General features: G+C 34.2%; 1 protein-coding gene across 3 annotated transcripts in view; it reads right to left on the minus strand.

The window, feature by feature from the left end:
- The window catches only part of LOC110031427 (sterol 3-beta-glucosyltransferase UGT80A2-like), a 70,140-nt gene extending 54,504 nt beyond the window's left edge, over positions 1 to 15,636 (minus strand). For all 3 annotated transcript variants that reach the window (XM_020734611.1, XM_020734610.1, XM_020734612.1), the window contains exons 1-2: positions 15,473 to 15,636; positions 14,299 to 14,486 (exon numbers count right to left, since the gene is read on the minus strand). In XM_020734611.1, the coding sequence (XP_020590270.1) occupies positions 14,299 to 14,486; positions 15,473 to 15,524 (240 nt within the window). In that variant the 5' untranslated portion in view covers positions 15,525 to 15,636. The remainder of the gene's footprint in view (positions 1 to 14,298; positions 14,487 to 15,472) is intronic.
- Between the last annotated feature and the right edge of the window lie 440 nt (positions 15,637 to 16,076).

The following is a 16,076-nucleotide window of genomic DNA, read 5'->3' on the forward strand; positions in this document are numbered from 1 at the left end:
ATATCATCATTACTCTCTCTTTAAAAGTAAAATACACCAATTCATGCATAGGTTTATGACACCAAAGTGTTATAAGAGTAAATATCAAATTTTGGGTGTTAGATATATAAATACATAAGAATTGTGTGGAATGTATCGAAATTTCCCAAAAACAATATGTCTAACTGTTAGAAGATAAATTTATCGTTCAACAAAAAAAGATTGAGATGCCAAACATCAAGCCGGTAATAAAAGTCTAGGTAAGGGTTATTGTAGGTTATTAACAAGCAAATAGTGCTTGAAATGTGTCCTCGTATTTTTTATATTTGTGAATAAGTTAAATGGGTAGTCGGTGCTAAAAGGTGACAGATGTAAAAATACACCGGTGAGCTTAAAGGAGTGAAAGGAAAAATGTTAGAGCTGCAATCAGAAGGTTCATAAGGTCACAAGGATACAAGAAACGCAAGTTTAATGATATATGGGATAGAATTCATTCTATAAGTTGGGAAACTACAAAGCATATACAAAGTTATTGACACATTATTGATTTTGATGAATACAAATAGTTCATGAGTAATCAAACTAATTACTATAGTCATTATGTCGAAATGTACAAGAAAAAAAAATCTATGAACATGAAGATTTTAAAAGGAACCTCAACTATATTCAAGAAAAGGAAAAGCTGAAAAAGTTCATCAAATGTCTAAACAATATCTCATAACACTTAACGAATTTATTTTTGTTGACCTCTGCATTATCTATTTGACTAATCCCCTCTTATAGGTGTCCATTTATAAGTTCTTCGATATGAATATTCAAATGATTCTTGAAGGAAGGTACGATGAGTGATGAATTAGAGGAGGCGGGGTGAGTGGAATGGGTCACAAGCTTATTTCATCAATGATTATTTTTTGCATATTATATTCAATCTTTAACACGAACTGTTGATTACATTAATAGCATCATCAAAGTATGTTATTGCAGCTTGTCAATTATTTACCTATTTGACCCTTATAATTAATTTGGATTATTTTTCTTTTAAATAACAAGATCGTTTGAAAGTTGTCTAAACAATTAAAATTATAAAAATAATTACAATTGATGAGTTAGATACTGATAAGGAGTAAAATCAAGCCGGTAGTTTAAAATGTGCATAAAATAGACTTTGCGGTCACATTGGAGTAATCTTTGCAGTTTAGTTAAGAGATATGAGGTCATCTATGTTGTTTTAGTATTTTAGGAAACAATTAAGGAAATACATAAAATCAAAGAAGTTAAGTTTATGTGGCTTATGATGTAATAATCTCAACTGATTTTACTTTTACTTTGCATTTAATTATAGAAATTTTAGTAACTAATAATAATCTTTGTCAGGAACTATAAGGAAAATCAAGTCATCCTTAATGCAATGCATTTGATATCAATAATCAAACATATTCTTCAAAATTTAAGAAAAATAAGAGAGAGATTTTGTTTTGAATGGTGAAATTATTTAGTGAAAATTTTGATATACAAATTCCAAAAACGATTGCTCCTTACTTTGGGGTCAAAAAATGCTGGTCCTTAAAATACATTATTAAAGTTGAGCATCATTATAAATTTGATAATTTGCTCATCATAAATTTGATAATTTTATAACCAATTTAGATACACAACTGTAGGAGTTGAGTAACAGATTTAAAGAACACATTGTACAATTATTGATTCTTAGCTTAACAATAAATCCTCAACATGAATATTGATCATTCAAAATTGATGATATTTGCCAACTTGCTGATCAATGTTATCCCAAAGTCTTCAAGAATATAGAAAAATATAATTAAAAATTAAATTAGAGCATTTAAAAGTGAAGCCCAATGAAATTAATTTTTTTAGAATAGCTTTGCAAGTTCTGATTTATGTCAAATGTTAGCTAAAACAAGAAAATCAGTAATAAATTCTCTTATAGATCATTTAATTAGATTGATATTGACAAGATTTGTTTTGACTACAACAATTAAATATGCATTTTCAACTATAAAGATTATCAAAATAAGGTCAAGAAATATCAGGAAAGACAATATTCTTGCAAGCTCATTGATAACATATATTGAAAAAGATATTATAATAGAGTTTTGATGTAGAATCAATAATTGATGATTTTGATGCAAATAATAAACAATTGACATAATTTAAAATTCGTAATAATAATGGATGGATTAAAATAAATTTTTTTTTCTTTATAAATTATTCTTAGCATTTCTTTTCATTTTATCTTATTTATTTATTTATTTATATAAAAATTTTAAATTTTAATTTTAATTTACTTTTAGTTGTTTTTTAGTTCCCACCATCTCTCCTCAAATTCTAGTCCCGCCAATATGTATGATATACATGCAATGACAAAAAGATTAAAATGGAAATTCATGAAGCATGAGAAAAAAGAACAAGCTTCAAGCTTCATATTTGTTTCTCTTACACATTATGATGTTAATATACTAACATATTAAGCTTGATTTTTCGTTCAAATAAAATTGACTTGAAAACACATTACAATCATTTAGAATCCCATTTTACAAGTTGAAGATTTTTTTGGAATTATTCTTAAGTCTTCGTATGTTGTAGTCCATATTAGGGCAACAAAGATCTCTGCAATCATGAATAGGTAAACTTGGTTAACTATATCAGGTATGAAAGATACATAATTGGAAAACAAATTCATTTTCAACTTGGTCGCCTTCTCAAACCAGCGAGTTACAGTGTTAGTGCTTAAATTCAACTCAATCTAGCCAGCCATGACTAGATGGAGGTTCAAATAGTCGTTAGCTAATGATTTTCCCATATCATTCTATTTCTTTGATAAGTACAAATGAATCATAGGAGATATTTATTCCTTGAAGCCTACTAAAAAATCCTATTGCTCTTCAGTTACTTCAAAGAGTTCTCTTGCTCTTCAGTTCATAGACCATTGTGAACATATAGTTTAAACCCTTAAGAACATGAACCCTATAATTACTTTATTCTCTACTCCAGATTTTCAAATGAAACCTGAAAAACAAGCCCCTTAATTATTTTCATGTGAATCTTCATGCAAAATAATATTTATAGGCCGATAAGTTTGAAATTTACTCGAGAATTGTTGAAGTCCTTTCCCTCTCTTTTGGTTCACAAGATTCTTCTCTTGATCTATAAATATCGCCTAGAAATTTGATTAAAATAACCTTTACATTGAAAAATACCATTATGAATAGCGTTAACCAATAAACCAAAAAATGAATGCAAACAAGACTTGTTCTAAAAAAAAATATTATGTTCAAACTAACACGGGCGTCCCACCTGCAATGTAGAACGACGCGGGGGTCGTGTCCTCCAAACCTGAACAACAGGGGAATTGTGTCTGAACCGAGAACCGAACACATGTTTCAACAGTTGGGGATGAACCAAGTTCAACAGAGAAGAGGGAGGGTCGGCCAGCCCTATATGGATTGATGTTTGCCATATATTGTTGACCTCAATTTTCGTGAGATCTAGTCTTCCATTTAGGGTTTAGGATCTAGCCTTATGAATCTCCCTTCGACTATCTTAGAACCTTAGAAGTGGTCTATATATGTTGTTGTTTTCGTGCTAGGTGTTGGGGATGAACCGTGTTCAACAGAGAAGAGGGAGGGTCAGCCGGCTCTATATGGATTGATCTCTGCCACAATTGAGGAGTGGGGACTGCTACTTAGTTATCTCGGTCTATATATGTTGTTTTCGTGCTAGGTGAGTTTTTCGTGAGTTACCTCGGCCTAATCTTAGTCCTACCTTAGCTTTCTAGCATTCACCAGTACGCAACCCTACTTCTACATAAAAATATTTCATTTTATTAATTCTTCAAACTGGCCATCCAAAAAATTTCTTTCCCACCCAACATCAGCCCTATACACCCTCTTCCACCTACCCAAACTCAAACCTCAACCACGCCACCGAAGAGACAATTATCAGAAACATGTTCGAGATTAATGCCACAATGTCGTTTATGATAAATCCACAAGAGATGTTTGGGAACATTCTAAAGAGAAAGTGCAGCAGAAAATCCTCCAACTATAACAAAGACATGCAGCCTTAAAGGAAGCGATCTAGAATGTCACTCGCAGCCACAACAATAACTTGACGAATCGAAAAATATAGTGAATCCCTTCCACCAAGTAGATTTCAGAGATGAAGAACCACTACCTCGAAGACTTGTCATGAAATGTCAAAGAATATAAGATTTTGAAGTAAAAGTGAATTTATCATACTTTGACGGCTATATGGATCCACACAAGTTCATTGAGTGACTCTAAACAGTTGAATGTGTCTTAGAGTAGCAGAAAGGCCCACCGACGGAATGGTGAAACTAGTCGCCAGCAAGTTAAATAAGAGTGCATCATTTTGGTAGAACTTGAAGATTCTTATACAGCGAGAAGGGAAGAATAAAAGTACTACATGGTTTATAAGATGATGTAGTGTCAGTACCTCCCTATTTTTTACAGGCACCCTAGCTTCAAAAATTGAAAAACATCACTAGATGGTCGCTACATTTTACAAGCAGAGTTCAACTCAAGGATTAAACAACAAGAGTACAGCCAGTGAAACATTCAAACAGACCACACTTAAAGAGAAACTTGTTCAAAAGAAAGAACAGGTGAAACCAATCCACATTCACAAATCTGTCCCAGCCAGGAAGTGTTTTAAGTGTCACAGATTTGGGTATATTGAATATTGATAGAGACACATAAAAGGATAGAAAACGTCAGAGATGAGCCTCAACTTCAAGCCAACAAGGAAGAGACGTTAGTGATTCAGAATGAATCCGTGAAAGAGACTCTAGCTGGATTAGTCGGGATTATTCTAGATGATAGCGAGTCTAAGGAGCCGAAACCTAAGAGGGGACAACACTTGTTGACGGAGTTGCTAGACATTATAACCGATAGTTCACCTATTAGATGGTTACCACTGAAAGTGGTCTCAACATATCATAAATGAGAAGATTGTTAGTTACTGTTGGGAGATTATATTAAGTTAATCAAATATTAAATTCAATTTAGCAGTATACCCACCAAGAGATAACCATATAGAAGGGATGAACCGCATCTTTTAAAAATTTTTTATCCTCTCGGTGGAGAAGAAAATTATACAATGGGATACATGCTCTAACAGTGCAAAAGAAGAGTTCTCACTCGAGTGATTACTATTGAGAGTTGCCCATCCAGCTATAGATTTCGTCCCAGAGTTAAATCCTGCTTACATACTTGTTTATCCAATACACTCAAAAGAGTAAAAGGAGTGGAATGATCAAATTATAAATTTAATGGCTTGAAGTTTGGTTCAAGAGAATATCCATCCACATGTAGTTCCAATTTTGGTTTGTGTCAAAAGAGGACATATGTCTATTCTATCATGATATGATTTGGAATGACATCGCTTACAGGATTAACTTGTTGGGGGATTACAACAATTTTGTTACCTCAATGTATCTGACTTAACTACAACTACAAGGAGTCAAAAGCTTCGAAAGATGAGGGAAAAGCTCTCCCAATCCCTGGAGATTGACATGGGAGTCCCAACTGGGATGCGGGACGACACGAGTCACGTCTGAACCGAGAATCGGGCGCAAGTTTAATCTGTTGGGGCTTAACGTGGTTCAGCATAAAGCCGACAGGCCCTATCTGGATGAGTGTTTGCCACATATGAGGACTGGGGAACGCTCCTTAGTTACCTCAATCTATATATGTTGTTGTTTTCGTGTTATAAATAAGTTTTTCATTAGTTTTCTATCGGGATAGTTCTCGGCATTTTAAGTTTTCCCTTCTAGGGTTGTATCCAAGGGCGAGTGGTGCTCTAGTTGTATCTCGTTCTCAGGTAGTGATTCTCCTCCAAGCTTCGAGTGATGTTCCAGCTGTATCTCGCTTTCAAGATAGTTTTTATCCTCGACTTTCCCTTCTTACACATCCCTTGCATCGCTACCACGCATCTTTCCTTGTTGTAGCTGACAACAACGTCCTTCCACAATCCCTGTAGTTCTCCTTATGAATAGGCTCTCCCCCTCAGCCCTCCCCCTAGCTGTTTCAGGCAACCTACAACCGCCCTTGCCACCCCCTACCGCCGCTTACCTGTCCCCCTAGCTGTTTCAGGCAACCTACAACCTTCCAACCGCCCTTGCCACCCCCTACCGCCGCTTACCTGCAGTCTTGCCACCCCAAACCTTGCTTATCCCCTTTCTAGGTTTGCGGCCAGCCCTGTACAACCACCTAGCACCTATTTTGCGCACTTTCCAGCATATTTTTTGGGCTATGACCCCTTCCCCGTTGTTGGCGTAATTTTGAAAAAAATAAACTGTTGTTCTCTGGCTCTTCCAGCAAACCAACAATAGCTTCCAACCCCAAAACAACCACCCAAAATCCCTTCTTTGTTGCAACCGCCACCTTCCGACCACCATCCAACCATTCCACTCACTTACCGCTACTTCAAAACCTGTCTAACAGACCATCACCCTTTTAGAATACAGCTCTAGTTGAGTTGTGTGTCGTGTCTGTTGCTATTTACTATTTCAATATGTTGGTTGTAACAGCCTTTTAGCTTTGTTCTATAATAAATTTTTATTGTTGTTTGAGTTAACTCATGTATCACAAACACAATTAAAAGAAAAAACCTTAATGATTCCTCCCTAGCAATGCCAACCAAGCCTTTGCTAGCAAATACTCACTTTGGTTCATGCTTTCTTATAGTCATCTTGTCCTATCACTTCTAAAACATTTTAAGAAGTGCTATTGAGCTCAAAAGCTCTTCTACTTTGAGCGTAAAAGAAAGAAATGGCTTTCACTCAAGCGGCATTCTTTCTAAAATAGATTTATTGGCTCTATCTTACATAAGGTTGTGCTCATTGTGACCAACTACCACACCTTACAGAGAGTAATAGCAAGATCAACAAACTCACTACCCTCAAAGCAAAGTAAGATTATTCACCTACTATGGCATCCTTTTTAAAGTTGATAATGGTATTGAGAGATTCAAAGCTAGACTGGTTGATTGCAAAAGGTTTCACTTAAGCCTATAAGATTGACTATCATACGACTTTTGCATCAGTTGCCAAACTGAACACTATCAGAGTTCTCCTTTCAACAGCAGTTAACAATGAGTAGGGGCTATATCAACTTGACATAAAAAATGTCTTTTTGAATGAAGATCTTCAAAAAGTGTGCCCCCAGGACTTGAGAATGATTCCCAAAAAACACCTAGTATGCAAATTCAATAAGCCTCTTTATGAGCTTAAGCAATCACCAAGAGCATAATTTGAAAGGTTGGCTGAAATTATGAAATTTAATAGATATTTTCAAGGTCAAGCTGATCATGCATTATTTATAAAACACAATCGAGAAGATAAGATTGTTGCTTTGATAATAAATCTGCATGATATGGTTCTTACCGATGGTGATGTTTAAAAAAATCTTAAATCAAAGAAGTGTTTGTCACTGACTTTGAAATCAAAGACATAGGAACTATGAGATATTTTTGAAGTATGGAGATAACAAGGTCCAAGAAAGGCATTGCTATATCACCGAGGAAATATATCCTAGATCTTTTAAACGAGACGGGGATGATTGGATGCAAACCTGCTGATATTTCAATGGATTCCAACAAGAAGTGGGAGAAGAAAGTATATTTATGAATAAGGGGAGATATTAAAGATTGGTAGGAAAACGCATCTGCCTATCACATACTATGTCAGATATTACATACTATGTCATATATTACATACTATGTCAGTATTGTGAATAAACACATGAATAACACAAATGAGGAGTATTTGAAAATGGTGTACAATATTTTGAGGTTTCTCGAGAAGATTCCTGATTATGAATTAATTTTTCAGAAAACCAGAAACAAAGATAAAAGCCTACACTAATGCAAGTTGGGTTGGAGGTCCACCGCTGGTCATTACTCCTATGTATGGGAAAATCTGGTTATATGGAGAAGTAAGAAGCAAACCGTTATTTCTAGAAGTAATGCAGAATTAGAGTATACGCCTTAAAAATCTATGAAGGGATTTGGATTCAGAAATTCTTAAGAGAATTGAGGTGTACCTCTAATAGGTTTATACAGATATTTTGGGACAATCAAGAACCTATCAGTATTGTCAAGAATCCTATGCCTCATAACAGGACTAAATATATTGAAATTGATAGACGTTTTATCTCAGAAAAGGTTAATGGTGAAATTATACGGCTAAACTACATCCTGACACACCAACAAATTATTGATATCTTCATGAAAGCTCATCCTTCATCTTTCTCAAAGTTCAATACCAAGCTTGGTTTCTACAACATCTATGCCCAAAATTGAGGGGGAGTATAGAAATTTAGGAAGGTCGCGGCCTCCTTTCCATGGTGGGTTGATCGACCGCCTAAAGGATATTTGAAGATTTAATTGGAGACAACTTTAGAAACTCCTTGATTAGTTTTATTCTCTTCATATTTATATTTTTTTATGTTTTTTTAAACTATCTCCTTTCCACATTTAGATTAGATATATTTGGTAAGATTGTAAATTAGGAGGGAACAATTTCCCGTACATGTAGTTTATGTGTGAATAATGAAAGCAAGCAAGCAGCTTTCCTCCCAAAGGTTGTTTCTCAACATTGCTTTATGTCAAATGAAGTAAAGAAAAAAAGAATAATGAAATAGGAATGATTTTAACCACTCCAATAAAGAATATGAATAACTTCCTGAGGATGACCTAATGCAAGGCACGCGTTTGTAATAGGGAACAGCATCCGGGGCAAAGCGAGATGTGGGATACTATGTTTTCATGGAATCGTGCAATTAGATCGCAATCGATCCGCGAAATTTTCCTGCATAAGTGAAAATTGGGACAAAACCGCTTTCCTATTAGCCTACACCGGGCTTCTCACTAAGATTTTTTGTCACTACATATTTGAGGATTTTTCTATTTTTTATTTTTATTATTTTTAAGGCTAATTAAGGTTTCTTTCTAACAATGGACTATTTACATCTTGAATTTCCGATTAGCCTATAGCGAGCTTCTCACTAAGATTATTTGTCACAAGATATTTGAGGAATTTTCTATTGTTATTTTTTTATTATTTTTAAGGCTAATTAGGGTTTCTTTCTATCGAGAAACTATTTACATCTTGTATTTCCTATTTTTCTGACTTTGGGTAATATTATTATTTTTACAGACTTTGTTCTCTATGTTATGCTCTTTGAAATGTTGTAGCATTTCCTTTTGTAAGTGGTGTCATATCTTGCACAAGAACAGGTGGTGGAACCTCCTCTCTACTCATGCATCGTTGTTTTGTGGTTCTCTTTGTTATTTTCAGTCGGGACAGCTGCCAAAAGTCATTTATCTCCCTCCAAACGTCATCAACCTCACATTATCAATCCTTTGTTATCCCCAACCACCTTCACTCTAAATCTGATACATAGACATCTATTAAGAACCCTAGAAATGAACAATTTGACATCTGAGTCCGACAAACCCTAAATTTTTAGGGATTTGTCTTTCTTAACCCAAAACCAAAATTCATATATATATATAAGCATGTATGCATGTGTGTGTGTGTGTTCACCATATTCAAACCATTCATATCGCAATTTTTAGCCCAAACCTTAGATTTTCAAAATTCATAATCCCTACCTTCACCAAAATTTCACCATAACATCTACCACCAAAATCTAAGCACCTAACCAACCTGTCATTTATTATCCTACATTCGCTGAAAGCCTGATCGGAAGACGTCATGCCGCCAAAGAGAAACACTCAACGAAGTGTCCAAAAACTTACAATCAAGGTTATACAACATGAAAACTTTCAAATGCAACAAAGAGTTGCATCCTTTGAGGGGAGACAATCAAAGGTCATCAATAGCTACAAGGTGACTCGCTAGATCGAGGGGAGACAATGAATCACTTCCACTAGAAAATTTTCAATGGAAAAAAACCACTACCTTGATGATTTGTAAGAGAATATCAAAGGAGTGGCCAGAAGCTTAAAGTAGATGAGGATTTATCAAATCTTGATAGTCGCATGTATTCGGATGCGTTAATCTAGTGGTTTCAAACAGTGGAATATTTTTTTTAGTATAGACGTTTCACAGGATAAGAGAGCTAAATTGATAGCCACCAAACTCAAGAAGAATCCTTCTTTATGGTGGGAGAACTTGAAATGTATTCGAAAGCAAAAGATAAAAATAAAATAACTTGACCAAAATGAAATGAGACATGCGGCGCAAATATCTTCCCCCACATTGCCTACGAGATATTTCACTGAGCAGTAAGCAATTAAAAAAATTGACATTGATATAGAAGAGAAAGAACACGTTAAAGAATAGTATCAACTTGCAACCGACAAAGAAGAGATGTCGGTAACTTAAGTTAAGCCCATAAGAAAAACTCCAACAGGATTAGCATTAGTTGTCCTGGAAGATGGTGAGTCCAACGAGTCGATACTAGAAAAGGGGCAACCCATAAAGGATGTTCTTAGTGACAGTTTACCACTAGGGTGACTACCACCGAAAGAAATCCAGCATGCCATAAATTTCACTCCAGGGTTGGTTCCTCCAAATAGGCTTGTTTAACATATGTGCCCAGCCAAGTAAGAAAATTGGAGAAGCATATTACAGATTTGATGGTTCGAAACTTAATTCGTGAGAATCCCGTCTATGGAAAATTCCAGCTCAAGTTGTGCCAAAAAATGATGGCTATTTATTTTATCATAACATATTTTGTTAAGGTGGTGGTACATCGATTCTAGAAAGTTCCCGGGAAAAAGATGAAGCTCCTATTACGTGGGAAGAATAATGCAGGGCACACGTGCATAATAAGGAATCATATCGACAATAAAGCAAAACAACAAATTGCAAATTTCCCTGGAATCACGGGATCGAATTACAATCAATTCACGAAATTTTCCCGCATAAGCAGGAACCAGGAAAGAATCGCATTTTGGTTACCCTGTAGCGGGCTTTTTGCTTGGATTTTTTGTCAGCAGATACTTGAAGATTTTTCTATTTTTATGCTTTTTACTCTTTGAAAGCTAATTAGGGTTTATTTCTGGTAGTGGGTGATGCCTTTTAGCATACTTAATTTTTTATATTTTTTTTTACATTTGTTTATGAATGAAATTGTACTTTAAAAGAATGTATTTTTATGTTTTTATTGTAGGAATAAATGGAAGAACAATTTGAGTGAATTGGAGCGAAACAAGACAATTGGAGCACTACTGAGTGCAACAGGTGGCACCTAGGCGCCTGAATCACAACAAAAAATAGAGAAGGCGACGCCTAGGAGTGAATTGTAGCGAAACAAGACAATTGGAGCACTACTAAGTGCAACAGGTGGCACCTAGGCGTCTGAATCACAACAAAAAATAGAGAAGGCGACGCCTAGGCACCAGAACTGTTCAGAGCAGTTTTCTAACAGTTATTTAGCGGTTCGAGACAATGAAAAGAGTGATTTTCTACTATTTGAGGACTTGGGTACGAAGTTCCAAGGTCTAGAACTCCCCAAGGACTTCAGAAAATTCATATTAGGAGTAGGATTTCACTAATTTAGAGGAATTTGTAAGGGGATTTGAAAGCATTTGTAAGAGATTGCATCAACAATTGCAAGGAGCGGAATAGAACTTCAGTGGAAGGATCTCATGGTGATTAAAGCTAAGTATTATATGTTTTGATTGCATAGTAATCCAGTAAACGCGTATTTAGTGAACTTGTTTTGCTAAATAGAGATTGTTTGATTGCCTTGTGATCCTTTACAACACATATTTAGTATAATTGCTTTGTTTCACTTTATATTGAAGTTATCATAGATTGTGAGTAAAAAACCCTGTGCTTTTCTTTTATGATGATTTGGTAGTAAGTGTAGGGTCTTGAAGTTTAAGAATAAATCTTAATTTTATATGTGATGAATGTTCTCCTAGACTTAATTTACATATCTTACTAACCATAAGATTTGTTAAAACTTATTGCAACCCATTTGACTTGACCGTGAGCAGTGGCAAATCAACATGAGAATGTTCACATATTTCATTTAACTATGAAACACAGTAGTTATGTAGCTATGAAGAGTTAGAGAGATAAGTGATCTGGGAGGGTAAGATTAGAGCTTTCTAGGTGACAGGCGGGGCATACAGTTGAGAAGCCAATATGTGGCACCAACCGGCACCGTTGCCAAAAGCAAATAACTAATTAATGAATACATCGTATCTATAACTCGGGAGAGGATAGATAAACATGCTCCTTTTGTCACAACATTATTTACATTCTTAAACTTGAAACCTACAGCCTACTTAATTATTTACAAGAGAAAAGTACTTTGAATTTCACCTTATTGCTTGCTCTAGATAAGTTTTAACATTGGATTAAAATTGTAACTTAGGAGTAGTGATAGCAAAACCATCTTTATCGGCATTCCAAACTAGGACCTTATAGTAGTAGACTAAAACTTCAACTTAAGTGATTGTTTTCCGCGGTTCCCCGTGGGATCAAAACTCGAGACTAAAGAAAGTATCATATTGTTTGAACGATATGCGCAATTGCGTTATTATCTAGTGTTTTGTGCTTAACAGTGGTAAACTCTAGTTATAAAATTTATCAAATATATTTTAAAATTATAATTTTAAATCCCTAAATCACTTGTTATATAGAAGGTCGGTCAGTGGACTGTTAATATCATGTATTTCTTACTTTTTTCTGAATTTTGTGTTCTTATCATTTTTAAAAACTGTCTATACGTTATATTCTTCGGAGTACTATGGTATTTCCTTTTGTAAGTGGTATGTTTGTATCTTGCTCAGTAGTAGGTGGTGGAACCTCCACGTCACCCATACATCATCGTTTTGTGGTTCTCTTTATTATTTTCAGTCGGGATAACCTTCAAACATCATTCATTCCCCCTTTGAATGTTGTCGACCTCGCATATTATCATTCAGTTGTTATTTCTCAATCATCTCCAGTCTAAATATGCTTCCTAGACACCTTTTAGGAGTCCTAGAATGGTATCATGACCACAACAAGGTATTAAAAAAAATTAAAGAAGCATTTTTCAAATTACAAGGATTTCAAAGTTTATTTGGCTATGAGAGATGATTAAAAGGCAAAAAGCAATATTTGTATAATCAATAATGGGATCTTACTAATCAAAATACTAAATTAAAAAAAAAAATCTCAATAGCCCACAAGTTCTTTTTCTAGAACACCTACTTCCATGCATCCAAAAAATAAAAAAAGCACGTGAACTAAAGCTAAAATGTATGCAATGCCTTTCATTGGTGTAATGCATAGGCATCTAACGAAAAACTTAGAAAATCAAAAAACATTTCAACTTCATCATCTTACAAGGGGATTCATAAAAGTAACTCTCATGCTACACCACATAATATTAGCATCAATAGACCCAAACTTATTTTGGAGCCAAAATAAAAAATTTTGGAACATTGTCTAGGAATGCCTTCGAAAGGGGAACATTTAAGGCATATAGCACTTAGAAAGCTGTTGCTATTTGAATCAGAAATGCATCAAATTCATCTTGCTATAATAAAAGAGTAGAGACCATGAGAACTTTGGCAAAAACAAACCAAGGAGAAAGCAATCAAAATTGTTTATGTCAATAAAATATTTTCATACATTTTGAAAGTTCCGATAAATTATTTGACTTGCACATAATTTATTTTTTTTTTCTCCAACTTGTGATAAGGGTTTCCATGTTACCTATTCTTTGATTGTATAATCTAATCAGAATTTCCCTCTAGTTATATCCACTATAAATAAAAAAATTGATAGTGTAATATATTTGACTTGAACTTCAGAATTAAAAGTAATTTTAAATGAATAAGTAAACTCCTTATTCAGAATTTAGAATCACAAAACATAACAGGCAATTACAAATGCTAGTATTCTCTACAAATATTTTCTATAAAAAATAGAGTGGCTCATTTTCATTTTAGAAATTTGAAAAGTGACTTTAGAGAAACTTTATCAGTTACCAACTATTCTGGAATGACAGTTTTTTGCAATGGTTTGATCGTTTTTAGTTGTGATGAAAATTTCAAAATTAGAAAAAAAAAAATAGTTTTGCTTTCTTCTACGTGACATTGAATACAATGTTCATTCAGTCACAACAAATGGACATTGTCCTACAAATCCTACCAAATATATAGCATTTTTGCACAACTAAGTATAGAAAAATAGTAATTACAATGGTCTAACAAAGAACACCACAGATGTTCCAATATAAAAACATTTGTTACATTATAAAGGTAACATCTAAACAATATAAACCATCATAAAAAGATTCTAACCTTCCTTTTAGCAGAGATTTTATCATCAAATAGTTGTGTCGTAGGGTCTCTACGCCAAACATCATGATTTCTTCTCTCAGTTTTAGATCTATTCAATGTTAACGTGCTTGTTGATGCCTCCGAACTTTCTGCAATTTTTACCTCACCAGGCAAACTGTTGGCCCTTGGCAAGCTCCGCCTGATGATCCCTGTATATAAGATAATCTAAAAGTGAACTTATGAAAACCTTCTTCACTGATTATAGATTGTAAACTCACTCTTCTAATGATTTCCATCTACTTGAGAAAATAGGCTTGATTCCATAAAAAAATTGTACTATAAAAAGTGTTTGGGACTAAAGGTTAACACCAAGAGCATATCAAAAGCTATCTTCAGAATTTTTTGGAGTGATTGATGAAATTTCTTCTAGGATAACAAAAGTAGACTTCAAAAACAAATTACCCCCTCCGAAATCTCTAATAGTTCCTCTATCAAGCACATCTATAGCTAAATTTCTTTAAGTTTAAATATCTGTGAATTCAAATAATTTTATGAAAAAGTACTAATTGTTTGGAATTTCAGTATTTTTAAAGCTGCATACTTGCATAATGTCTCATTTAAGAGAGTCGGAATGATCGAAACCATAGTTTTGCCCACCTTCTTCTTCTTCTACTACTTCTTTTCAGCTTTCATTTCATTCATGCAGTAAAGACAATGAGCACTAGCTACCTCTGATGGTTTCTCATTCAAAAATTAGTATACGATTTCTCTTTTTAACAGTTGACAACACGTGATAAATCTATTGAAGATAATATGAACTAAAATAGACGTGAACTTCTCCTGGTTGCCTATGAAAAATAAAAATCCCCATACAAACGAAGAATGAAAACCTTCCTATAGCCATAAACAAGGCAGCTTCAATGAAAACAAAGAACACACTTCCCCATCTCCCTTTCTTTTCAAAAATAAATTAGGTCACAATCGGAACTGAATACAGATAGAGCTAAATAAGATTGAAGCACTCAACAGCCCCAATAAAATGTCAACAGAAATACAAAACCCTCATACAGAAATCCATAGAAGTTAGCATGCTGTAAGTTAAAAAGGAAAGCAAATGACGAATAGAGACAAATCCATAGAAGTTTGTAAGTTAAAAAGGAAAGCAAATGACGAATAGAGAACTACGGCAACTAACCAGATGGAGAAGATGGAGAAGAGGACAACCGCTCATCCCTACTCTCCTCCATGACGCCAAAAACTTAAAAAACAGTCGGTTATTTTCTCTTTGTATCTTTCCTCAAGTTTCAGCGCCCGGCTCTTATATAGCAGTGGAGAAGCGAGGGGGAGAAAACAGGTGCAGCAACGCGCAGCGCGGTTGTTCATAAATCATTATATATATTTATTCTGTTTTTGTCTCTGTAGTCTGTATTCAATGGAGTGCAAGCCGCCCTGCAGATTGGTTTTAAGCTAAATGATGGTCACAACTCACAAGCAACGGTGTCATAAATTCTTTAAATTTTTTTTATTATTTAGATTTATTTTATTTAAATTTATGTCTCAAAATGATGAAATGAGAAAAATTTTGATTTTACAAAGCATTAGACTAAATTTTCATTTTTTTTTTATATTTGGTTGAATTTAGACTAAATCTATGACTAAATTCTATTAAATATGCTACTAAACACCCCCTAAAATTCTTATATATATATATATATATATATATATATATAATGTATATAAGAATTTTAGGGGGTGTTTACACCTGCGTGCCACTTAATTCTTATATATTTAGTTAATAT

This window comes from Phalaenopsis equestris, unplaced genomic scaffold (genome assembly GCF_001263595.1).
Source record: "Phalaenopsis equestris unplaced genomic scaffold, ASM126359v1 Scaffold000813, whole genome shotgun sequence".
Lineage (NCBI taxonomy): Eukaryota > Viridiplantae > Streptophyta > Magnoliopsida > Asparagales > Orchidaceae > Phalaenopsis > Phalaenopsis equestris.